Here is a 24,926-nt window from a genome sequence, read left to right on the forward strand (position 1 = left end):
GCTCCTCTCTCTGACCCTGTCCCACCCCGCGCAGCCCTCTGTTGGGCCCCTTCAAATTCCCTGAGCCATCGGCCCCATCCTTGGGACTGCCCAGTGGGGTTGAGCGGTGCAGCACCCACCTAGCTGACCTGGCTGGAGAGGTGGCCTGGCTGAGCCGCCCTTCCCTGAGCAGGGTGGGGCCAGCCCGCCAGAGCTCCCACCCTCCCGCCCTCCCAGGCTCCCTCTTTCCGGACCCGGGAGGGTCAGTGGGAAAGCAAGGGTGCCTTGCCTCCGTGAAGGCTGTCCTCAGTCCTGCTCGCTGCCTGGCTAGGGAACAGAACAGGGTCCGTGGGACCTCGGCTGAAGCCTCCAGGGCCCCTCCCTCACCCTGGGCCAGGAAAGAGGACGCCTGGCTGAGGCGGGGTGCTAGGGGTGGGGGACGGAGTGTGCTCCTGGTCAGTGAGAGGATGATGGGACCCCTCCGGCCTGTCCTTCCCACTGCCAGCCTAAGCCCTGGCAACATGGTCTAATCCAGTCTCTCCCTCTCTCAGCAGCCCCGAAGGGCAGTGCCCGGGCAGGCCCCAAGGCCTCACGGGGTCTCTCCCTCTCTTCCCTGCTCCCCACAGCATTCGCAACGACAGGCGCCTCCTCTGCCAACCGGTTTGTCAGCATCGGACCCCGGGACGGCAACTTTCTGAACATCCCACAGCAGTCTCAGGTAGGAGGCCCCACCCACGCTGTGGATGTGGGCAAGGGGCAGGGGAGGGGGGGGGGGGCGCCGCACAGGCAGCGGCGGGGGCATCTGGGGAAGAGGCCGGTTCCTTGGGGCCAATCCGGGAGAAAGGGCCAGGGCAGGGCTGGAGGGCCCGGGCTTCTGCGCGCCCAGCTGAGCCTGCCTCCCCAGGCAGCCCCCAGGTCCTCTGGCTAATCAGCTAATTGGATAATTAGCTCTGACAGCCCCGGCCCTGGGGAAGGCGGCCAAAGACCTGAGGCTAGAGGCGCTCTGGGCCAGGCCTGGTGGGAGCCCGAGGCCCCGTCAGGAAGAGGACAGCGTCTGCCTGTTGCTCTCCTCCCGCTCCAGCTGGAAGCCCTGGCCCCCAGCCCTCCTTTCTTCCTTGGCTTTGGGTGGGCTGGGCGAGGGGTGGAGGAGGGACGGAGCCGTCCTGGTGGGCTGCGTGCCCAGAGACTCTGGCACCCAGGGTAGGGCAGGGCCTGTTGCCACCCTGGAGGCCCCTCCCTCAAGTCCCCATGAATCCCGTTAGAGGGGAGGCTGGGCTGCCGGAGCCTCCAGTCCAGCTCCCCGTCTGTCCCCAGTCCTCACAAGGAAACCTCCAGCCCTCCTGCTGGAATCTCCTGGATCCGCCTTTGTACAGGCATCTGTGCACACACACGCACGTGGGCCCCCTCCTCCCTGTGCCTGTCCCCAAGAGGCTGGGAATAGCCCACGGAGCCCAGGGCCCCGGGGTGCAGGGAGGACCCACCTCAGGCGCCGGGCAGAGGCAGCTTTTACAGCGCGGGGCTTCTCGGAAAAGAACATGCAAATATCTTTCTCTTTTTCACGGTTTACAAAAACATCACCCTGTGAGCCCAAGGCCTTGGAGGCTTTCTCAGCCCCAGGAAATCCACCTCAGCCCAGGGCCCCAGGGCCACCTCTTTTGGCTCCTGCTCCTTTACTGCTCTGAGGCCTGAGTCCAGAGAAAGTTGGTGGATGGAAGTTTTGTGTGTGTGGTTTGAGGTTTTGTTTTTTTCTTTTTGTTTTTTTTTTTTCCCTTTTCCTTTCCCTCCCTCAAAAAAAAAAAAAAAAAAAAACCCCAAAAAACTTTGTCAAACTTCAAACTTCAGAGCTCCCTAGTGGCAAGGAGGGGAGGGGAGGGGAACTTCAACCCCCTCCAGCTTCCCACCCCCTTTCCCCAGAGTCACGTCTGACCCGTCTGGTTTCCAGGAGCAACCAGACATGATGTAACACCCAGATGAACTTGAACTTGGGGGTGTTGAGAAGAAAAACAATGGCTCCGAGCAGGGGCTGGAGCCAGCCCCCTCCGCTGCTCTGTGCCAGGGAGGCAGAGAGAGCCCTGCTGGCAGAGGGCGGGAGGGGGTACCAGAGGAAGGGACAGCAGGTGGGCCTCCCCTCCTGGCTGTGGGCCGGCACCAGGCAGCAGGGCCGCGTCGCACTCTCGCCCTCCCGCCCTCCCTCCCTCCCTCCGCCCCAGCCGCCTATAGCTCTGACTGTGTTACTTGCTCACTCTTGGGGACCACGGCCCGGCCTCCCCCACTCACCCTGTTTCCGCCTCCCTGTGCTTTCCCTTCTTCACTTTCTCTGCGCACTTTGCTTAGACTTTGGGGCCAAGTCAGAGTTTGAGTCAAGTTTGGGAAACGGTCTTCCTCCCTCTTGTTTTGCAAGGGGCCTGGGCCCCGGGCCCCAGCAGGCAGGTGTGTCTGGGGGTGCCGGTGGGGGAGACTGCAGCCGGACAGGGCCCAGCCGCTGAGAGAGCCCTTGGGCCTGGGGGCAGGCAGGCGACTGCAGCGGGCGCAGGGGGTACGGTGGGGGGCGGTTTCCACAGTAACCAGTGACTTTAGCTGATCTCTGGAGCACCAGATGGAGAGAGAACAATAGAATGAGGGAAGAAAAGAGAATTTTAGCAATTTTGTCATTCCCTGGGCAGCGCTTTTTACTTAGTTTTAATCAATTTTGGACCTGGCTCAGGAAGCAGAGAGGGTGAGCAGAAAAAACCACTTTGTGCTTGGCAGCCGATGCCCGCCCCCCCCCCCCTTTCCTGGGATCCGTGAGGAGGTGCTGGGGAGCTTTCCTGGAAACACCTTTGTCCCTAACTCCAGGCCTTGAACTGGAGTCGTCTTCCTCTGAGGGAGGGGGGCTCCCCCGTCCCGAGCACTGGTGGTTGTCCCCCTGCTGTGCAGCTCAGGGGACCCCAAGGGGACCAGCCTGGGGTCTGGGCCTGGTCCGACAAAGACAGGGGCCAAGCAGGCCCTCCGTGTCCCGGTTGTCCCCCGCCCCCTCCGTCACAGGGAGGGTGAGGACCAGGCTCGCACAGCCATGGCGTAAGGGTTCCCGTGTGGTCTCCCCTTGGGAAGGGGGCTCCAAAGAACACCGAGGCCTGAGTGACAGGGGCTCACTGCAGACAGCTCCCCTACCTTCTCAGGCCGGGACTGGAAGCCCAGGGGCTAGCTGCCGACTCAGGCCCCGCCAACAGCTCAGGGGGTGCCTTGTGCCTGGGTTTCCCCCACGCACGGCCACGTGTCCCACGAGCCTCCCTTTCGCCTTCAGTCAGCGGATGGGGCTGGACTTCGGGCAGGTCCCCTGGGAGCCCCGCCGCAGGACGGCCGGTCTCCTCCGTGCGTGCCGTCCAGCACATCGCAGGCAGTGAGCATCTCTGCCCGTCTGGTAAATGCCAGCAGCACCCCAGTCATTGGGGTACCCCCAGAGCCCCATGTTTCCCAATGCCTTCCATCTGCACCATCCACCCGGGCAGCCACTGGCCACGTGTGGCTGTTGAAGTTTAAATGAAATAACTAGAGAAAACTTTTAGTCCCTCAACCACACTAGCCCCATTTCAGTTGCTTAGAAGCCACCGCGTGGCTACTGGCTACCAGATCGGATAGAGCAAACAGGGAATGTTTCCGTCATCACCGAAGGTTCTCGGTGATCTTCCAGGCCCCTTCTAACACTAAAACTCCACGTGTTTATCTCACAGTAGATGACAACCTGCGGTCCCCAACCAGAGCCGGCGGGGCAGGCCCGGCCTGCAGGCGTGATCTGTGTGTCTGAAACAAGTGTTGTTAAACATTGACAACTTTCACATGAAAATCCGTCTGGCCTTTTGGCTTCTTTTGAAGAGTTGGCCGATCGGCCCCCCCCCCCCCCCCGGCCCTCACTCCAATGTGGCAGCCTTGGCCCTGGGCTTCCTGGGAGCATGCCACATGAAGCAGTTAGGAGCATCGACTCTGAACTGTTCCCTGCATTTGAGTCCTGGCTAGGCCACGCGGGTGGGCGGTGTAGCCTCAGGCAGATCAGCCACCCTCTCTTCATCTGGCTTCTGTGTGTGGTTGGAGCAAGGGGAGAATGGGTCACTACCCAGTGCAGGCTCTGTTAGCCCGGCTTGGCCCCTGCCGATCTGAGTCTGCGGCCCAGAGCCCCAGAGGGGCCCTGAAATACATTTTCAGGGACCCCTTTCTGGCCCCAAGGGTATTACCCAGGTACTGTAGGCCGGAGAGAACACGTCCCCCTTCCAGCCCTCCCCCACTGCCCCTTGGCCACAAGGTGGGGCCAGAGCCTCTGGTGGAGGGCATTGCCAGGCGGCCCGGCCTCCGGGTCAGGTGTGTTTTGTGAGCAGTAGCCACCGAAGCTCGTTTGTGGGAAGGTGGCTCCCCCTGCTGGCACCCTTAGGGAAGCCACTCCTGCCCCAGGGAGACTGCGGTCCTTCCCCAGCACCAGGTGCCCTGAGGATAGAGGATCAGGCACAGTGGGCTACAGAGCCCCTCCCCCAGGCCTGGTCCCGCTAGGGACTAAAGCCATGTGGCATCCCCCGCCCCCTCCCCAGCCTTTCAGCCTGTGGGACCTTGGCTGGGGAGTACAGACGGGAATTTCTGCTTTTAATCCAAAGAGACAGAAAGAAAACTCAGCAAGAAGCTGTGCCACCCCCCACCCCACTCCCAAAACCCCTCTGGGGACAAAAGCTCCAGCCTGGCATCCTCCCCACCCTCCAGGACCCACACAAAAACCTAAACAATTGGAAACATGGCCAGATCCCAGGTCTGTGCCTGTGCCAGCTTCAGCCACGGGGGTCCCACCCGCTGGGCACCGTGCCCACGGGAAGGCCAGCTGGACTCTGGCACTGGGGGCAGGGTCTCTTGGGGGCGGCAGGATTCCCATCGGAGGTACCGACAGAATGGGGAGGTCCCTCTTCGTGGGGTGCCGGTGTCCTTGGCTCTGCTGGGACCGGGCCCTCCAGGGACCTTGGACACTGGCCTGCAGTCAGCTGGCCAGGTGGGGGCAAGAAGAGCGGTGCCCCCCCCCCGCTCTTTTCAATGTCGCCTCTTTTTTTTTTTTTTTTTGTCCCGTTTCAGTCCTGGTTCCTCTGATAAGATCGACAGAAGAAATGACAAAATGTAAAGAAGAGGTTCCTCAAACGGGGGGAGAAGAAATTTTGAGACGTGGAAAAATCCCCCAGCCCAGCCCCACCGAAAAAGCAAAAATTAGACGTCGTCAGCCACTCAGCCCTTCTCTCCTCCAGCCCGGGGACCCCTGCAGGCCCCCAGAAGCAGCCCAGTTCTCGGAGAGCCCTCGGAAGAGGTCTCGGTGGAGCTGTGCACCAGCAGCCAAGCAGAAAGAAACATGCAACATGGACTCTGTTAAGTAGAGGACAGAAAGAAAGAAAGGATGCGGCAGAACTGCCTTTCTCCCCTCCCTACCCCGCCCCAACCTTCCGGGGAAGGAACAAAATCAACCCAACAAAGCAACCAGCACGGTTCTAAAGGGCCTCTCCTCCACCGTCACCCTTCCTAGGGGAACCCCACCCCCAACTCAGTCCGGGAGCTTCACTAGGGAGCTCAGAGGACAAGCTTGTACAAATGACGGGGTGCAGATCCAGAGGGTTCTCCCTCCGGACTCTGCCTCCTCCCTGCCTGTCTCCCTCTCTCCCAACCCCCTCCCCACCCCCACTGCCTTGGCCTCTGGCTTCTCCCCGCCCCCCTCCGCCCCCCCCCTCCCCCAGCTGCTTTGGACTAGGTGAGGCACGGTGGCTTCCAGGTTTCCCTGCCCTACCTTTGGGCTAGAAGGCCCCCCCCCTCCCGCCGGGGCGGCCAGGAAGCGTCCTCTGGAGCTAGCTTCTTGCTCCTGGAATGGAGGGCCTTCTGCCACTCCACCCTGAGCTTCGGGGGTAGTTTCAGGGCCCCAGACTTCTCTGTACAGTCCACAGGAAAAAGTCGGAATGCTACAACAGCCCGTCCCAGCCTGGGACAGGCCCCCTCTTCCCTCCTCTCTGCAGGCCAGGAAAATCACTCTCTTGCCACGCCACCAGTGAGGGGAGGCGGGCCCTAGGTCGCCCCCACACCCCAGCCCCGCATGCAGGTGCCCTCGCTCCGCCCCACCGGTCCCTGCCCCTGCCCCTCACACAGACAGCCCTGCTGTGGCCGGGGCCCGGAGAGTGGAGCAGAAAGGGGACCCCGGAGCCGAGCGAGGAGGACGAGGCAGCCGCCACTGCCATTGGCTAAGCCGCCACCTGCGCTAGGTAGGCGTCCTGCTCGCCGACTTTCAGTTCCTTTGGAGGGTGTTGGGTGTTGTCCTTTTTCAAAAGTGTTTTGGAGCTTTCTCTGTCCGCCCCCCTTCCCCTCCCCAGCCCCACTTTCTCCACCACACGGGCCTCCCGGCCACTTCTCTCTGGATTTCAGCTGTAATGTCTTTACTCTTTATTTAGGGGTGGGGCATTCATCGTTTGGGTCTTTTGCTGTTGCAATTGGGAACTCCTCCATTTGAGCAACTTGGGAACAATTTGGTAACACACGACAGGAAGTAGCCCTCCTCTCCCCCTCCCTGCAGCCCCTTCCTCCTCCCAAGGGATGGACGGGGGCCTGTCCAGAGGGTCTTCAGAAGCCCCCTGGGAGGGAGGGAAGCGAGAGCATGCCCAGCCCCCCCTCCAGGGTGTGACTTGGCCCCTCTGGCTTGTCTTTCTGTGCCTTACTCCCTCCTCCCTGCATCTCCCTTCCTAGGCCCCCTTCTCGAGTCCTCGTGCCTCTCTCTCTTTCTTAACTGTATGAAAACACAAAGCACAGGTCAGGATCCTCTGAAAGTCAGTCAACCCAACATTGCACCGCAGGGGCGGGTTGTGGGCTTTATTTATTGTGAATCTAGTTTGCGAGGCTGTGGCCCCAGCAGGGAGGGAGGGAAGGAGGGGGGGGAGCTGGCTGGGGAGGCAAGGAGGGCCCTTACCTGGGGCAGAAGGGGCCAGCGCGCGGCGCCGTGCGGTCCTCGCCTGGAAGCCACAAGGCGGCTGGCCCCAGGAGTGGCTTTTGTTGGAAGTTGAGCGAAGGCCCTCCCCCCATCCGCGTGCAGCCCTCGGGGAAGCCTGGGACTGAGAAGCAGGGGACAGGGGATCCCACGGGAGCCTGGGGTGGGGGGCGTGGGGAGTAGGGCGGGGGGTGGGGGGGCCGGGTGGGCCGGGCGTGACGCGCGGTCAAAGTGCAATGATTTTTCAGTTTGGTTGGCTAAACAGGGTCAGAGCTGAGAGGGGAGCGGAAGGGACCCCCTGCCCGGCCGCACGCGCCCCTTCCCTCGAAGACAATCGGGGCCGCGGGCGCGGTGGGCCCGCGGGAGCCGGGGTCGGCGGGGCGCCCGCCCGGGCGAGGTCGGAAGCTGCAGGCCAGCTGGGCCGGGGCGGGAGCGCGCCCGGCGGGGCTGCCCGGGCGGGCAGGGGTGGGGTGGGGGTGGGGGGCCGCTCCTTTCCCAAGTGTCGTTGTGAGGGGCAGGCGAGGGGCTACGAGGGCGACAGGAGATGTGGGGACGTGTTAGAAGAGAAAAAAACCCACAAAAAATATATATGGGGGAAATGAACTTTTTTTTTTTTCATTGAACCAAGTGCAATGCATCAGAGAGTTTTCCTATCTTTGTATGTTAAGAGATTGTTAAGAAAAATTCTATTTTTGTTGTAATGTCCTCGCGGCTCTGGGGACGCTAAAAGAACTGGGCCCGCCCCGCCCTGCGCGGGGATAACGAAAGCTGAGTGTTTTTTCCTTTTTTTTTTTTTTTTTTTTGTTCGTTTTAAGTTTTTTTGTTTTTTTTTTTTTTAAGTCGTTTTCCTGCGTTGACGAGGATGATCTGGGGTTTTTATTTGTTTCGTCGTTCGTTCTCGGTTTCGGTGGGAGGGCTGAAGGAAACGTTCACATTTTAGAGTTTAAAAAAAAAAAACACACCTCGACACTAAAAAAAAAAAAAAAAACAAAAAAAACAAGATCAAAAAGGAAAAGGACGAGAGAAAATTATTTTTAAGATAATTCAACATAAAAACCCTGGTGCTTCTTACATTATAAAGTACGTTTTAAAAAAAACCCACAAACTATTATACATAAGTTTATGAATCAATTAAATATCCTGCACTTGTTAGGAACACGCATATCCCTTCTTTGTTGAGTTTAACGGAACGGGACAGCGGCATACGCCCGGCGGCTGGGCTGCTCTGGTCGCGGGTCTCCCCGGGCGCCCCCTCCCCAGGGCCCAGCGCCCCCCTCCTCGCCCCATCCCCGTCCGGGCACGGGGGCGCGGCGGGGGGGTCCCCAGCCCCTCCCCCGCAGAGGTCAATGCCAACGAACAAACGTCCCCTCCCTCCCTCCCTCTCCTTCTCCCTCCCCGCCCCGAGCGCCCTTCTTTGAGCCAGACGCCAACTTGACCCTCACCAGCATTATCAGGAGCGCGCTCAGCAAGTTGGTAGTTACCCTCCCTTTTCCCCGGCGCCCCCAACTCAACATCATTCCTCCAACCCCTACCCCTAGCCCCGTCACCCACCGGGGAGCACGAGGAAGGCTCGAAGCTCCAGGACAGGACCAGCCAAGCCGACAGGTCGATTCGCCCAGGCCCGCGCCCGCACGCACGCACGCACACGGCCCCGCACACAGCCCCACCCCACCCTGCAACCAGCCCCGTCGACTGCCTTACACACCCGCCCCCGCGCTGGCCGGCCGACCTAGTGCCTTGTTCTCACCCCCGTGCTGGCGGAGCGGACGCCGCGCTCTGGGTCCCAGAGGGGCCGGGTGGCTCAGACGACCCACCATTTCCTCACCCCGACCGTGCTGAACGGACCCCCCCCCCCCACATGAGAGAAAATAAAGGAGCAATAAAGTCACGAGAAATTTCGTCCCCCAATCGAGAGCCCGAGGGGCACCCCAGCCCCGCCTCTGCTCCCCCCCACCCCCCCACTCTCGGGGCGCCCCCCTCCCCCCCAAGCCAGCCTGGGCCAGCCCCGCTTCGGCCCCTCCCGGGAGATCCGTGCGCCCGACCAGCACCAGCATCGCGGACCGCAAAGGCCGCCCGTCCCGTCAAACAAGTTTCTTCTTAGGCTAAGAAACGCAGTATATACGAGTATCTCTATATATAGTACTAATGGATTTGGTGTGCTTCCCCCTTAGCGTCCCCCGTCCCTCCGCTCCTCTTCCTTCAGCCTGGTCTCCCCCTCTCTCTGCCCTCCACCCCCGTCTCTGCACTGAGATACATAAGAAACAAGGGTAGTTTACTGTCTGTTTTGTTTTCTGGGTTTTCAGTGTCCTAGCGGAATGCAAGTAGGCAGCCAGCCCGTATGTTCCCTCTCTGCCCCGCCCCGCCCCGCCCCGCCCCCGTCACTGCGCTTCTGTTATACCATCTTTGCCTGACTCTCTCCGGCTTCTCCATTGAATGGCTAATGTGTATGTGAAATAAAGAAATAAAGAAAAACAAAAGTAAGAGCGCCCGAGCCTTTGCTAACGCCGTCGTGCGGGACCCGTTCGGGATCGGTGGGGGGTGGGTCCCGGCGTCGATTCTCTGCGCCTCCCTCGGCGCACCTGGCGCGCCGCAGACGCGGTCCAGGAGCGCGTATCCACGAGTCTCCAGGAGGGGGCGCCGGCGAGAAGGGCGAAGACCAGCCCCCTACCCCGTCCCTCCCCACCTCTCTCGGTGACCCCAGCCCGGAAAAAAAGGCACCACTTTAGTCCGATGACCTGTCTGCCATGTTGGTTCCCGGACCTCGTCCCCCGGAGGAAGACGCGGGAAAGGTCATTTCCAGCGGGCGGTGGGTGATAGAAAGGCCTACAGGGCCCCCGCGGGCGACAGTCGCCCCTCCAGATCCCCGGGCCCTATTCCCCCGTTGGGAACGTCCTCACTGGTCCCTCTTCCGGGGAGTTCGTTCCAGAGCAGGCGCAGAGCATCGGCCGCCCCTCTCTCGACCGCCCCGGGCTGAGTTCCCGGTGCCCCTCGGCTCCGAGGCCACGCCCGCGGAGGTCACCGCACCTCAGGGCTCACGGCCGCTCGTTCCGTCTTGATGGGCCGGGCCGCCCCATCGGGGCTGCCGTCGGGGCCGGCCGGGGGCGCGGGCTGCGAGCGCATCACTGATTCGGCCCTGCGACACGGCCCGCGGCGGGCGCTGTCGTTCGGGCCTCGGTGCGCTGGCCCTGGCCGTCTGCGGGGCCCGGGCGGGGCGGGGCCTGCGGCCAGAGCGGCCGCCTGGTCGCGCAGCAGCCGCACCAGGAAGCCGATGTATTTCATGGCCAGGCGGAGCACCTCGTTCTTGCTCAGCTTCCGGTCGGGCGGGTGCGTTGGCAGCAGCTTCCTGAGCTCTGCGAAGGCGCCGTTCACGTTCTGCTGCCGCCAGCGCTCCCGGCTGTTGGTGAACACACGCCGGGCCACCTTCTGGGGCTGGTGCCCTGGGGAACACGAGGGGCAGGTTTGGCGCGGAGGCCCAGGGGGCGCCCCCTGGGGCCCTCACTTCAGCGCCCAGAATCTCCGAGGGGACTTCCACACAGGCGGCGCGGGCTGGGGCTTTTTCCACGCAAGGGCTCCACAAGTAGGATCCATGGGTAGCTCCCCTGCTGGGTAGCCACCCCTCTCCCACCCTACTCACCCCAGCGGCCTAGACAAGGACCGTCACCCGCCCAGGCTGCAGGCAGCCGAAGCCTTCCCAACCCGACTGTCCACACTTCTATGTCAATGGCCGAGACTCCCTAGGGACATGTTTCCTGTGGCTGTCAGTCTGGAGAGCTGTCCTTGCGGTCCCCATTCTGAGTGTGGCCCTGCACGTGGCTGGATGTGCACACGGGTCTGGGAGGTTCTCTGGGTGTGAACGTGGACCTGCGCGTCTCGGGTGGCTGGCTGAACTCCTGGGATATCTAAATGGCTGTGGTTGCCGGGTGCTTGTGGTCGTGTGGCTGTGGTTCTGTGGCTGACTCTTGTGGGGCCATGGTCCTGAGTGGCTGTGGTTGTGTGGCTGTCCCTGCTGTGGTGGTCGTCCTGTGGCTGTTCCCTGCGTGGCCGTGCATTCGACTGGAGCTGTCATTTCGCGGCCCCCACGCCACGGTACGTTTTTGCCATGACTCTCCGTGGCTTGTTGGGTGGCTGTGGTCGTGTGGGACCGGCCCCGGGCCTGTGGTTTTTGCACAGGAGTGTAACCTGAGCACTGAGCCCCCGTGTGGGCTATCCTGTGTGTGCCTGGGCGCACCTGCAACAGCTCTCCCCGTGGAAGACGCGAGCCCCCGCAGAGATGGCGACACACACACGAACCCCCACTCACCCTCGGCCAGCTCCAGCTCACAGTGGCTAGGTCTCCGCTTCAGCCGGCTGCTGGGGAAGATGCCAAAAGGTCCTGCCGGCCCAATGTAGAGGCTGTAAGGGGTCGTGGGTCACTAACGCCTTGTGGGCAAGGACCCTGGCCCCGAATTCCCCCCAGGTCCCAGCCCCCCACTGACCTGTTGAGAAAGGGGTGAGGGTGGTAATGCAGGGCCAGGGGGGGCGGGACAGTTCCCAGGGTAGAGAGTTGCAGCAGCGGGGGCCGCAGGGTGCTCAGCTCCGTGGTGGCCATGGTTGCCCCGGGAGGCCTGGTGTGGCCCAGGCTGATCACTGGCACGCCAGGGGGCAGCCTGGGGGGCGAGGAGCCTCGGTGGCCAACCTCCTTCACCTTTGGGGGCCCAGGTGAGGCAGGCTTGGGGGGCGGAGCGGGCGCTGGGCTGGGGGCACACACCATTTCCGCCTTCTCAGTCATGGTGGGGCCCACCTCTGTCTGGGCCTGGGGAGGGCACATGGACCCCGAAGGGGTGCTCACCTGCGGGAGACAAGGAAGCCGGTGGGGAGGGAAGACTCAGATGCCACGCACATCCCTTAGCCCAGCAGAGCCCTCAGATGAGAGGGAAAAGGTGGGGGTGGGGGTGGGGGTGGGGGTTCGGTGGGCAAAAGCAGGCGGGCTCCGAAACCACCAGGACACGGGAGGGGACCTGACGCAAGGGCAGGAGGTACCCAGTGACCCCCTGGGCAGCGCTGAGCTGGGCAGTGCTATCTCTGAGCTGTTTGTGACCCACGAGGGCCTCAGCTGCCCAGCTCCTGAGCAAATTTCCCTTATTCCAGAATCCCTTCTCACCTGGAGGCGGGAGCGAGGCGCGAGGCCAGGAACCCATGACGGATCCTGCGGCCCCCAGGATGACCCCCGTAACCTTCAGATCTGATCCCAAGACCCCTCACCGGTAGCATGTGACCTTAGAATCCCTCTGTAATTGACTCTGGCCCTTCACCGATTCCCCCCACCCCTCCCCCAGCTGACCATGTGGCCCTCAGCTATGACCCCGAGAGGCTCTTCCCAACACCTCCCTGTCACACCCTGAAAGTCCTCTATAATCGCTCCATTGACGCCCGCCCCCACTGAAAATGTCCCCCTTACTAACCCTGTAACCCCACTGCTGACATGATGATAAAAAATGCTGACCCAGGATCCCAAACACTGACTCCACTGCCCAGTAGACAGGGTCATGTCCCAACCCTTCTCTGGCCCTATCAGCAGCCTCCCCCACCCTCCCCACCCCATCAGCATCCACTCCTTTGCAACCTGGGTAGCCGTCCCTGTTCACTCTTGGCCCCACGGCTTGGAGTGTCCCAGCAACTTTTGGGACTCCTGGCCCCTCTGTCCTGTCTTCCCTACCTAGGCCCTGGGCTCTCCCCTCCCCGCGCCCCCCCCCACCCCCGTTGAATGAATGAATGAACGATGGATGCAATGAATGAATACAGGCTGTCCCAGGATACCCCACCTTCAGGCAGACTCCGCTCTTACCCCGGCACTGGTCCTGCTGCCTGGTGAGAGCCCCGGCTCTGTCCTGCAGGGCCAGGATGCGGGTTCGGCTGCAGGCCAGGCTCCGTGGCCCTGATCCGGTCCGGCCTCTGCGCTCTGGGCCGCTGGGAGCTTGCCGCCCCCTCCCGGCAGCGACGCCGGGCCGCGCCTCTTCCCGGGCTCGCTAGGGCCCCGGCGACGGCGGCGTGGATCCCTCGAGGGAAAGTGAGCTGCTCCTGGCCGGCCCGCCCTCTCCCCGCCCCCGGCGGCCCAGTTTCCTCCCTCTCACCCCCGGGCCGCGCCGGAGGATGCCGGCCCGGCACAGATAAGGCCCTGGCCGACTGGCCGCGCCTGATAAGGAGCCGGGCTGACCCCGGAGGAAACCGGCGGGCGGGGAGCTCCGAGCCGGGGCCTCACGGCCCCGCCCCCGGCCGGCGACGGACAGGGCCGTCACCCCTCAGGGCCTCACCTTACGTCCTCCCAGGCACTGGAGTGGCCCAGGGTCTCTGAGGACCCCGACCCAGCGCGCCGCTGGGAGTGAGGTACCCGGATGCACGCAGAGGGGGAAACTGAGGCAGGGAAGCAGCAGCCTCCAGTATCGCGCTTGGGTTTCACCTCCGGCTTTGAACACCCCCTGCCCAAGTGTCCGCGCTGATGGGGGTGGAGGAGAGCCCTTTCCGGCAGTCTGCGGCCTCGTGACCCAGGGCCCCCTCCTGCTCCTCCTCTCCTCACCCTGCTTTGTTCCTCTTTTTACAGACCGCCTGCCGGGCTTCGCGCCACCCCCACCCCAGACTGGGGCACTGGAGGGAAGGCAGTTCTGACAGTCTGCCCTCGCGTGTCCTGCCTGGCCCAAGTGTCCTGGGCCCCCAGGCCTGCTCTCCACACCACCTTTTCAGGCCCAGGAGGGTGAGAGGAAGCACCATGGCTGGGAGGGACTTCCTAGGGAGCCAGGGCTGGCGGAACCTTACAATAGGTGCCCCAGCCCGCCCTGTGGCCATGTGGATCCTCTAGGCCACCGGGTCACACAGCCCCAACTTGATGGTCTCTGGCCCTCCTCCCACATCACAGGCCGCTTTGAGGACGGTGATAAAGAGGCGTTGGGCAAGCATCTTGCAGTGGTGGGAAGCTCAACACCGGGCTGGAGCCTGCTAGAAAGGCGGAAGGCAGGGCCCTGGGAATAGGTAGGGAGCAGGGACAAGACTATACTTTTCTCCAGGCCCCCCTCACCCGCATCCATCACACTTTGCCTCCAGTGTATCTGGGGGCCTGCAGGAGCAGCCCAGCACGGATACTACCACCACCCTGCCAGGAGTCTGGTGAAGCCCCGAGCCAGCCGGCCAACAACCATCCCACTGCCCCAGGGAAGCGCGAGGTCAGCTCTGAGCCTCCAAGTTAAGGGATCACCCCAACAAACTAGGTTCTGGGATTAGGTTCCTTTTACAGGCGGGGAGGAAGCCAAGGGAAAGGTGTTCGCGGGGGGGCCCCACGGCTACCACGCGGGGGTGGGGATTCTGCCCTAAGCCTCTCCGTTAACGTTGCTAACCCTCCGTCCCGCAGGGGAGGGGAAGCGGCAGGCCGGCTAGTGCCTCAGTGTGCTCGACTGAGGGGCCGCGGAGCAGGAAGCACCTGGCCTGGAGCGGATGCACAAGGCGCCTGGTTCCGGTCCGGCTTCCGCCACCGCGGCCCTGTGGGGAGCTCGGCCAGAGAAACCGGGCGGCGACGCGAGGCAGGGTAGGGGCTGGGTGACTGGAGGGCCCGCCTGTGTCTGGGTGCACGCCAACAGGGGGGCGGAGGCCCCACGAACACGAGCGCACGGCTGCCGCCCCGTGGCCGGCTGGGGAACTGCAGGCGCCAGCAAAGGGGCGGCGGGCTGAGCGCCTCGTGCTGCGGGACAGACCATCCCGCTGACCGACGGTCAGCTCCCACACCCCCATACAGACAGAACACTCCAGATGGCAATACTGACAGCACTTCGGTCGGGCAGGGACAAACAAACCTCCAGATGCGTAGCGCTTCCCCAGGGAGTGAAACAAAAAAAGATGCCCAGAGGAACGCACGCTCCAGACACGCAGCTGGAGAGACGGACAGAGCCCCTAAGGCAGATGGACAGACAGACCCGCAGGCAGCCTCCCGACTCAGACAAATGGCAGCCGGAAAGGTGACATATCTTTATTGGCTCAGTCTACACCCGGACCAGTGGCAACGCCAGACCCAGGCGGGTTCTGGTGAGAGGTCTTGGGATGGTCAGGGGAGGCGGCTGCAGCGGTGTCCTCGGGTGTTGGGGGGCTGTGGGAGTAGCAGCACTGGTCCCCGCGTTGACAGGTACCCTGGTGGGAGAACGGTGGGTGTGAACCCTGGCTCAGTGCTCAGCAGCCTCTGCTGGGTCCCCTTCCTAGACGGGGAGCTCGCTCGCACGCCCTGCCCGCCCCGGTTCTCCCAGCCCTGCTGCAGGGAGGGCGATCCCTGGGTGCTGCTGTGTGGGGTGGTGGGGGTGCCTCACCTCCTTGAATCTTTTACAGGGAAAGGTCTTGAGCCGGGCAGCCCGCTGGACCGGGTCCTCAGCTGGCTCCTTTCTCTTATTCTGGTGTAGCCTGCGTCTCTCCTCCACAGCTTCACCTGCGGCCTTGCCCCTGTGCAGGCAGAGGAGTAGCTGGCACCCCATCCTGCCCCGGGCAAGCCCCACCGCCACCCGCGCTCTCACTCACCCTGGCCGGGCACGGGGCCGGGGGCCCCAGTTGGCCTCAGGATTAGCCTGGAAGCGCTTGAGTCCTCGCTGGCGGGAGCTGGGGTTGGCGTCATCCCGGACGGCGAAGTTGGCCTGCAGCCTGGGGACGTGGGAGTGGGGGCTGAGGGGCAGGTGCCCCGCGGGTGTGCACGGACCACCTGCCAACCCCCGTGCAGCTCCACGTGCCTTGGGAAGGCCGTGTCCGCCCGGGTCGGGATTCTCATCCAGTTAATGAACATGTATCCAGTGCCCACCACGAGCCTAAGATCTGCCATTGGTAAGGCCGACGTTCCAGTGCGGGAGACGATGGGACAGATCAGAGGTGAGTGAAGTGTATCGTGTTAGGGCACGGATGAGAGTTTTGAGAAAAACAGAGCAGGACAAAGGGAATGGGGAGGCGGGAGAAGGGGCGCAGGACAGGACAGAGCGGTCAGAGACACCTGAAGGAGGGAGGGAAGAGCCTTCAGGGGACCCGGGATGGGCACTCCAGGCACAGAGAGCAGCCCTTATAAAGGCCCTAAGGGGGCGCTGCGTCTGAGGAGTGTGAGTGCGGAGGCCCAGTATGGAGGGAGGTAGGGAGAGTGGGGATGAAGGGGGCGGGAGGGGACAGGGAGATGGCACACAGCTTGCAGGCAGAACTTAGGTTTCTAATGAGTGAGGTGGGAGTCACAGAGGCTTCTAAACAGAGGGTGGACAGGTCTGACTCCGGTCCTCACCGATGTACTGTGGCTGCTGTGGGGAGAGGCTGGGGGCCGGAGCGGGGGGGGGGGGGGGGGGGGGACCAGGGCGGAGCCAGCAGCACTGGTCCAGCTGGGCAGTGATGGGGCCAGACCAGGGCAGGGGCAGAAGGGGAGGGGAAGCGGGAAGATTCTGGATCTCAGGTGAATGAGCATGTGTCTGTGGAGGGAAGGATCTGCGTTGTCCCCTGCCCACACGTGAGCCCCCTACGCCCGCGGGCAGCCACACCAGTGCCCGTACCTGGGCTCCACGCTGAGAATACGGAACGCAGGGCTGGCCTCTGACAGCCTTTCCCGCTTCACCGGACACTCCTTTTCCTGGGAGGTAAAGTTCAAAGGTCAGGGGACGCTGGGCCTGACCATGTCCCGGCCTCGCACCCCCATCTGGTCAGGCCAGCCCTCACCCAGCAGCGCATGATGTCCCAGAGGGCTGAGGAGGGAGCATCCGTCTTCACGGCATTCTTACAGGCGTGGGAGAGTGAGACCCGGAAGCCGGCATGGAGGAGGGCTGACCTGGGGACCAAGAGGGGCCGTGGGTGGGGGGCGGGGGGCCGGACCCCAAAGCCAGTGCTGATCCGTGCGGGTGTGACGCAGCTGAACGTCTCACGGTGACTACGCGGCCCGGGTAATGCCAGTGATCGTGTTGGGGAGACTATCTCCCTCCCCAAGGCTCAAGGCCTCCGCGCTCTCTTCTAAGCACCTGCACGTAGGCCTGTTGGAAAGCTGTTTTACCCAAGACTCTGGCCTTGAGGGGGGCCGGCCTTGCCCCAGGGCATCCAGAGGGCGGGCGAAGGGCGCAGACTCCTTCCCGCCCGGGACTGGGCACTCACCGCAGCTGCAGGAGGCTGGGGGTGCTGCAGCGGATAGTGCTGCTCAGCTGGTCCAGCGTGTAGTAGAGAGGCACGTCCGGGAGCTCCTGCCGGTGGGGACAGGACGGGCGCGGGGTGGGTGGGGGAAGGATGGCTGGGCACAGGCGGGGCCCCCTCCCCGTCACCCCGGGCCCCCACCTCAGTGATGACGCTCAGGACCCCCTGGATTCGCTCCGAGGTGTGGAAGCGGCCAGGATTGGTGCTCACAGCCTGCAGCACGCGCCCCACGAAGTCCAGGTCGTGGATGGGCTCCGCCCACAGGGGACCGCCAAGCTACAGACACGTGGCGGGGGTGGGGGCGGGGGTGGGGGGTGGGGGCAAAGGGCCAGGTGTCAAGAGAGCCGGAACCCCAGCGTCTCCCTGGTTTCCCCGGCCCTGCCTCACCTGGTGTCGCTGCCCACAGTGCTCACACTCAGGGCTGATCGGGGGACCACAGGCCGCAGAGAACTTGACCCTGCAGAGAGAGGGGTGGTTAGGGGGCGGCGACCCTAGGACGCCTCCTTCACCTTCCTCCCCCGGCTCACCCGTGCTCACCGGCTGCCAGAGGCTCCGGACGTTTTGCCAAGGCGCTGGAGGTGAAAGGTCCCGCAGCCCACACACTGGAACACCAGTGCCTGCTTGCTGGGCGGGGGGGGGGGGGGGGGGGGGGGGGGGGGGGGGGGGCAGGGCTCATAAGCTCCCCAACCTGACCGCCGCACCCCAGCTCCTCCCCGTTAGGAGTCCCGTTTCCTCCCGTGCCCCAAAAGGCCCTGTTGCCCCCCTCTGTTCGTTGCTTCCCTTGCTTGCCCCAGACTAACCTGGCTGAGGCCTTGACTTTGGCCTGGCCGGTGAAGACGCGGACAAAAACTCTCACGTAGAAGTCAGCGCTGACGCTGAGCAGTGGCACCACAAAGCGCTGGTAGCAGTTGGCTCGGAGGTCCAGGCTGTGCAGGACGATCCTCAGGGCCTGAGGGTGGGAGGCGGGCATCAGCCAGCAGCCCTGCCTCCACGGACGCCTCCCAGCTACCCTGGGGCCACACCAGGTGCTCATAAGCACAGGCTCAGAGGCGGCTCCCTGGTGTTGCAAGCCCAGGCCCAAGCGTCCTGGCTGTGTGACCCCTGCCAAGTGAATGCCTCAGTTCCCCCATCGACGGGATCACAACAGTCTAAGTCTCTTTATGGGCCTCCTGGGGGTGCTACGTGGTTACGGAATGCACAGGCCCACCATCCAGGGCAGCAACATCCGTGTGCCCCGCGCTATGTGATGTGCTCCAAGGACCTGTGTTCCGGTTTTCCAGACTGACCTGGTGACAGGGCCCTTACGGAACAAAGCCAGGCCATCCTCCTTTCCGGCTCCCGCCCTCTCGAATCCCCAGGGCAATTCACCATCGTGGGCATTTCACAGAGGCCAAAAGCGAGGCCCAGAAGGGTGAAATGAATCACCCAAAGGCGCCAGCAAAGCTAGGATTTGAACCCAAAGCCAAACCCACTCCTGAAAACTGTCCTAAATAACAATTTTGAACGAGTTGTTAAAACCGAGGGCACTAGGAAAAATAATGCGGCCACTGGCTCCCGACCTGGGCAAAACCACTGCCGTCCGAGTGACCAGAACTGGAAGTCCGGGCTCTAGAACTATTCTGGCTATAGACCTGCTTGTCTTTAACATCTTGGGACGGATCTGGCCCCTGCTGCCTGGAGGAAGCGAAGCAGGTCTGCGGGGTGGGAAGGGGTGGGGGGAGGGCGGCTCACCATCTCATGGCAGGCCCGGCTCTTGAGGGCCATGGCCCCGTACTTGCTGTAACAGGTCTCCCCGCTGTTCCCCGCCAGCACTGCCATGTCGGTGCAGGTGACGCACAGCAGACCTGCAAGGAAGGCCTACCAGTGAGGATCCTCCGGAAACCCCGAACCCTGCTCTGTGCCCAGGTCAGTGTGGCCTCACCTCCTTCGCTCACAGCCTGCACGGCTGCATCCAAGAAGGGGGCGGGGCTGCCATACGGGTCCAGGTCGATGACGTCAAACCGCTCCGATGCCCTCTGGTGCTGGTACATCAGCATCCTGGGAGCGAGAAGGCCCCGGTCCTCAGCGCCCTGCATCAGGGACCTGCTCTGTCCCCTACACGTGTCCTCTCATTGGGTGTGATGGTTTCGGCCTGCATTTGGAGGCCAGCTGGCTAGGTTCGGACCCTGGCCTGGCCATGTGCTAACCAACCACGTGACTTTTCTTCCTTGGGCCTCAGCGTACTCGTGTCTAACAACAGCAATGATAATAGCCAATGGTGACTGTGACATACATATGCCTGACAACTGTTTCAAGCCGTTTATAGATTAACTCATTCAATCAAATAACCTTTGTAGGTGAGGAAATGCAAATGCTTTCTTCTCCAAGTTGCCAACCCTAACTGTTATTTAAAATTGCAACCTGGGGCGCCTGGGTGGCTCGGTGGGTTGAACATCCGACTCTTGATTTTGGCTCAGGTCACGATCTCACAGTCCATGAGTTCGAGCCCCGAATCGGGGCTCTGCTTGGGATTCTCTCTCTCTCCCTGTCGCTCTCTGCCCCTCCCCCGCTCATGCTCTGTCTCAGTCTCTCTCTCAAAAATAAACATTGAAAAGACACTTTTAATAAAAAATAAAATAAAATGAAATGAAATGAAATAAAATACATAAAATTACAACCCATCCACCACCTTCCTCCATCCCCTCCAACCTCCGGTTTTTTCCCAGAGCACTTTTCACCTTTTACTTTTCTTTTTTTTTTTTCTTTTACGTTTCTTTTCACTTTTTCACCACTTTTACTATATAGTTTGCTCATTGATCTGGCTGTCACTGTCTTTGTTTCCTACCAGATTCTAATACAGTCCAGAAAACAAATACTTTTTATTTGTGCTCTGTAAAAAGTCAGATAGCAAATATTTTAGGCTTTGTGGGCCACAGATGGTGCCTTTTTTTTTTTTTTTTTAAACCCTTTAAAAATGCAAAAAACATGGGATGCCTGCCTCAGCCCGTTGAGGGTCCAACTCTTGATTTCGGCTCAGGTCATGATCTCAAGGTCGTGGGATGGAACCCCCACACTGGGCTCTGCCCTGAGCAGGCAGCCTGTTTGGGATTCTCTCTCTCCCTCTGCCCCTCTCCCCACTCTCCAGCAAGTGCGAGCGCTCTCTCAAGAAAAGAAAAGAAAATGCAAAAAATTCTTAGCTGGTGGGCCAAAAAAAACACAACAACCCAGGCTCTGGCCTCCCAGGGGGCCTCCCAGGCTGCTGTTTGCTGGACCCCAGCATTAGAATGTGAATGCCCCAAGGTCAGGGATTTTGCCTATTTTGTTTACTGATGCCTGGCACATGGTGGATACTGGCTTTGTGCTGGCTCATTTGAATGAATAAAAGTACCAGAAGTTGAGAAGTTAAGTCTACAATGGAAACCATAGCAAAACAATCAGTGTGATTTATCACATCAATTAAAGAAAGGACAAGAACCACGTGATCCTCTCAATAGATGCAGAGAAAGCATTTGACAAAATCCAGCATCCTTTCTTGATAAAAACCCTCAAGAAAGTAGGGATAGAAGGAGCATACGTCGAGATCATAAAAGCCATATATGAAAGACCCGCGGCTAATATCATCCTCAGTGGGGAAAAACTGAGAGCTTTCCCCCTGAGGTCAGGACCACGACAGGGATGTCCACTCTCGCCACTGCTATTTAACGTAGTATTGGAGGTCTTAGCCTCAGCAATCAGACAACACAAAGGAATAAAATGCATCCAAATCGGCAAGGAGAAGTCAAACTTTCATTCTGTGCAGGATGACCTGACACTCTATATGGAACACGCAAAAGATTCCACAAAAAACTGCTGAACTGATCCATGAATTCAGCAAAGTCGCAGGATATAAAATCAATGCACAGAAATCAGTTGCATTTCTATACACCAATAGTGAAGCAACAGAGAGAGAAATCAAGGAATTGATCCCATTTACAACTGCACCAAAAACCACAGAATATCTAGGAATGAACCTAACCAAAGAGGTGAAAAATCTATATGCTGAAAGCTAAAGAAAACTTATGGAAGAAACTGAAGACACAAAAAAATGGAAAAAGATTCCATGCTCCTGGGTTGGAAGAACAACTATTGTTAAAATGTCGATACTCCCCAAAGGAATCTACATATTCAATGCAATGCCTATCAAAATAACACCAGCATTCTTCACAGAGCTAGAACAAAAAACCCTAAAATCTGAATCAGAAAAGACGCTGAATAGCCAAAGCAATCCTGAAAAAGAAAACCAAAGCAGGAGGCATCACAATCCCGGACTTCAAGCTGTATTACAAAGCTGTCATCATCAAGACAGTATGGTATTGGCTCAAAAACAGACACTCAGATCAACGGGACAGAATAGACAACCCAGAAATGGACCCACAAACATTATGGCCAACTAATCTTCGACAAAGCAGCAAAGAATATCCAAAGGAATAAAGACAGTCTCTTGAGCGAATAGTGCTGGGAAAACTGGACAGCAACATGCAGAAAAATGAACCTGGACCACTTTCCTACACTATACACAAAAAGAAACTCAAAATGGATGAAGCACCTAAATGTAAGTCAGGAAGCCATCAAAATCCTCGAGGAGAAAGCAGGCAAAAACCTCTCTGGCCTCGGCCACAGCAACTTCTTACTCAACAGGTCTCCGGAGGCAAGGGAAACAAAAGCAAAAATGAACTATTGGGACCTCATCGAAATAAAAAGCCTCTGCACAGCGAAGGAATCAGCAAAACTAAAAGGCACCCAACAGAATGGGAGAAGACATTTGCAAACGATGTTATCAAAGGGTTAGTGTCCAAAATCTAGAAAGAACTTATCAAACTCAACACCCAAAAAACAAATAATCCAGTGAAGAAATGGGCAAAACACATGAATAGACACTTTTCCAAAGAAGACATCCTGGCTAACAGACACATGAAGAAATGCTCAACATCACTCACCATCAGGGAAATACAAATCGAAACGCCAATGAGATAGCACCTCACATCTGTCAGAACGGCTCACATTAACAACTCCGGCAACAACAGATGTTGATGAGGATGCAGAGAAAGGGGATCTCTTTTGCCCTGCTGGAGGGCATGCAAACTGGTGCAGCCACTCTGGAAAACAGTATGGAGGTTCCTCAAAAAATTAAAAATAGAACTACCCTATGACCCAGCAATTGCACTACTAGGTATTTATCCAAGGATACAGGTGTGACGTTTCAAAGGGGCACATGCACCCCCATGTTTGTAGCAGTGCTAAGGACAATAGCCAAAGTATGGAAAGAGCCCAAATGTCCGTGGATGGGTGAATGGATAAAGATGTGGCATATACGTATACACATACATATACATATACATATATGTACATATGTGTGTGTGTGTGTGTATATATATACACACACACAAAATAGTGTATTACTCGGCAATCAAGAACGAAATCTTACCATTGGCAACTACAGGGATGGAACTAGAGGGTATTATGCTAAGCGAAATTGGTCAGCCAGAGAAAGACAAATCTATGACTTCACTCATATGAGGACTTTAAGATATAAAACAGATGAACAGAAGGGAAAGGAAGCAAAGATGATATAAAAACAAGGAGGGGGGACAAAACACAAGAGACTCTTAAATACAAGGAACAAACTGAGGGTGGCTGGAGGGGTTGGGGGGGGGGATGGGCTAAATGGGTAAGGGACATTAAGGAGGACACTTGTTGGGATGAGCACTGGGTGTTATACACACGGGATAAATCACAAAATCTATTCCTGCAAACATTATTGCACTATATGCTAACTAACTTGGATGTGAATTAAAAAATTAATTAATTAAAAAAAAAAAAAGTAAAATGGAAACCATAGGGGAATCTGGGTGGCTCAGCTGGTGGACCACTCAGTGACCTGTGACCAGCTTGGGCCATGGTCCTGGAGGTCATGGGATGGAGCCCTACTCCACCCTTAGCATGGAGCCTGCTTGAGATTCTCTCTCTCCTTCCCTCTGTCCCTCTCCCCTGCTCGTGCACTCTCTGTCTCTAGAATAAGAAAATACAAATGAAAATAAAATGGAAACCATAATGGGACTTACTTCTGGCTATCTAAGCATCATCTCTCACTTAATCAACAGAGCAACTCCTATGATACTAACATTCTCATTTTATAGACAAGAAAACGGGGGCTCAGAGAGGCTAAGGCACTCTCCCAAGGCCAAAGAGCAAGAATATGACGGACTTAGGACTTGAGCCCAGGCAGCCTTGCTCTGGCATGCACGTTCCAGCCATGAGGCTCGGCTGCCCCAAACCTACCTGGCATCGGCCTGCCTGGGATGTACCAGGTGGGCCACAGCGTTGAGCTGCACATTACGGCACATGAGATCCACGGCTCGGGCAGAGGCATCGTTGGCAACTACAGACTGGAGTCCAGGCACCTCTCGTGCAAAGCGAATGGAACGTAGGCCCGAGGCTGCCAGACCCTCTAGCACTCGAAGGCCTTCCTGTTGGAGTAATCAGGGAGCCCCACTCACGTGGATACCTTATCCTCTGCTGGGCCCCAAGGAGCCCCCCCCACCCACTTCCTATAGCTTTCTGGCCTTAGGAGCCTTCCTTCCTCCATTACTGGAGGACTCGGGGGCCGCCACCTCCTCTGTCCAGGCCCCACCTCGCAGATCTCCCCAACGGCAGCTGTTCGAGGTTGGTCTCCCGAGGCCAGGTTTGCACCCTTTTTCAGTTCAGCCTTTTCCTCCTCTTGCTCTGACAAGTCCACGACCACCTTTTGCACGTCCTTCTCACCTGGCACCTTGACTGCAGCCACCCAGAAGCACAAGTCAGGGGTCTCAAAGCTCCCTCTGAGAGACCTCCCCCTATTCCTCAGTATACAGAAGATTCATGGGAGAAAATCTTCCTCAAAGCCCCTGGGGAAGGCCTGAAGGAAATGAACCCAGGGCCTGCAAGGTGCCTGCAGCCTTTTAGAACTTTAAGGGAAAGGGGGCGGGGCAGGGCAGGGAGCGAGCTCTGCGTGACCCTGGCCCACAGGGAGACTGGACCTCAACTCACTCTGGATTCCTTTGGCCCCAAGCTGAATGCGAGCAAACTCGGTGATCACGGCACATCTGCGGGAGAGACGGGGGGGGGGGGGGGGGGTTGGTTAGCTCACACTCCCTCAACCTTGCAGATGCACTGCCCTCTGCCAAGCTGGCCCCACACCCCTGCTCACGTCAGGTCCCGGTTGAACTCTTGCACCGGGTTGTAGAAGACTTCGTTGGCGCTGGGGAAGGCTATCTTGGCGGCCCCCTCGGTGACCGTCGTCTCCTGAGCCTCGGATGCTCGCTCTTCTCCGCAGGGCTCGGTGCCGTTCTCCATGCCGGCTGGATTCGGCGGCCCCTGCGGCTGCCCCTCCATAAACCTGGCTCTACAGAGACTGCGCGTGGAGCGGAGAGTTAGACTTAGCCACAGACCGATTCTCGCACGGGGCATCCGCGGGAGCCTCTCCCTGCCAAGCCTGGTTTGGGGGGGCGGGGGAGGGCACAGGAAGAGCATCAGGGAGCTGCGTCCCCGGGCCAGGTGGCCTATACATCAGTAAAGATTAAGACCCTGCGGCCTCGGTAAGCTGACACTACACCCCATCTTCGGAGTACCGGCCCCTGAGAAGCCAGAGGCCAGAAGCCCTCTAGCGGGCCCGACACTGGCCTGGATCCCTCCCCGCGTCGCCCACGTCCTTCTCACCTTCGCTCCCGGCGTCCAGGACCGTATTAGCCTGGGTGCACGTTTCCCGGATTAGGACCTGGGCGTCGCCATGTTGGCACAGTGGGAGGGCAGGTCACATGATAGAATTTAGCCAGTCAGTGAT

General features: G+C 59.6%; 3 protein-coding genes and 2 long non-coding RNA genes across 15 annotated transcripts in view; 3 read left to right on the forward strand and 2 right to left on the reverse strand.

Moving 5' to 3' along the window:
* The window catches only part of NFIX (nuclear factor I X), a 99,017-nt gene extending 89,596 nt beyond the window's left edge, over positions 1-9,421 (forward strand). For all 9 annotated transcript variants that reach the window (XM_043586725.1, XM_043586730.1, XM_043586727.1 and 6 more), the window contains 2 exons: positions 606-697; positions 5,062-9,421. In XM_043586725.1, coding sequence (XP_043442660.1) covers positions 606-697; positions 5,062-5,076 — 107 coding nt within the window. In that variant the 3' untranslated portion in view covers positions 5,077-9,421. The remainder of the gene's footprint in view (positions 1-605; positions 698-5,061) is intronic.
* Positions 9,422-9,666: 245 nt separating this feature from the next.
* LYL1 (LYL1 basic helix-loop-helix family member) lies at positions 9,667-13,475 on the reverse strand. The gene is made up of 4 exons (XM_043586735.1): positions 12,765-13,475; positions 11,416-11,768; positions 11,241-11,332; positions 9,667-10,377 (listed from the first exon to the last, which is right to left on the reverse strand). The coding sequence occupies exons 2-4, from the start codon at positions 11,745-11,747 to the stop codon at positions 9,956-9,958; spliced, it is 846 nt and encodes a 281-aa protein (XP_043442670.1). The 5' UTR covers positions 11,748-11,768; positions 12,765-13,475; the 3' UTR covers positions 9,667-9,955.
* On the forward strand, positions 13,188-14,914 carry LOC122486956. Its single transcript, XR_006298281.1, has 3 exons — positions 13,188-13,303; positions 13,518-13,667; positions 13,978-14,914. It is a non-coding gene; the product is annotated as an uncharacterized LOC122486956 (long non-coding RNA).
* TRMT1 (tRNA methyltransferase 1) lies at positions 14,915-24,914 on the reverse strand. Of its 3 annotated transcripts, none has more exons than XM_043586718.1 (17): positions 24,803-24,914; positions 24,294-24,497; positions 24,134-24,189; positions 23,739-23,881; positions 23,387-23,574; positions 19,011-19,126; positions 18,821-18,933; positions 17,890-18,038; positions 17,627-17,713; positions 17,477-17,546; positions 17,231-17,365; positions 17,054-17,139; positions 16,628-16,736; positions 16,465-16,541; positions 15,467-15,586; positions 15,262-15,391; positions 14,915-15,088 (listed from the first exon to the last, which is right to left on the reverse strand). In XM_043586718.1, the coding sequence occupies exons 2-17, from the start codon at positions 24,476-24,478 to the stop codon at positions 14,939-14,941; spliced, it is 1,914 nt and encodes a 637-aa protein (XP_043442653.1). In that variant the 5' UTR covers positions 24,479-24,497; positions 24,803-24,914; the 3' UTR covers positions 14,915-14,938. The 3 variants fall into 3 exon arrangements, with proteins under 3 accessions (XP_043442653.1, XP_043442652.1, XP_043442654.1); XM_043586717.1 differs by having other exon boundaries at positions 24,294-24,578; positions 24,803-24,913; XM_043586719.1 differs by lacking the exons at positions 23,387-23,574; positions 23,739-23,881; positions 24,803-24,914 and having other exon boundaries at positions 24,294-24,400.
* LOC122486957 lies at positions 18,033-19,358 on the forward strand. Its single transcript, XR_006298282.1, has 2 exons — positions 18,033-18,781; positions 18,899-19,358. It is a non-coding gene; the product is annotated as an uncharacterized LOC122486957 (long non-coding RNA).
* Positions 24,915-24,926: the final 12 nt, after the last annotated feature.

The sequence above is a fragment of the Prionailurus bengalensis genome, chromosome A2 (genome assembly GCF_016509475.1).
Source record: "Prionailurus bengalensis isolate Pbe53 chromosome A2, Fcat_Pben_1.1_paternal_pri, whole genome shotgun sequence".
Classification (NCBI taxonomy): Eukaryota; Metazoa; Chordata; class Mammalia; order Carnivora; family Felidae; genus Prionailurus; species Prionailurus bengalensis.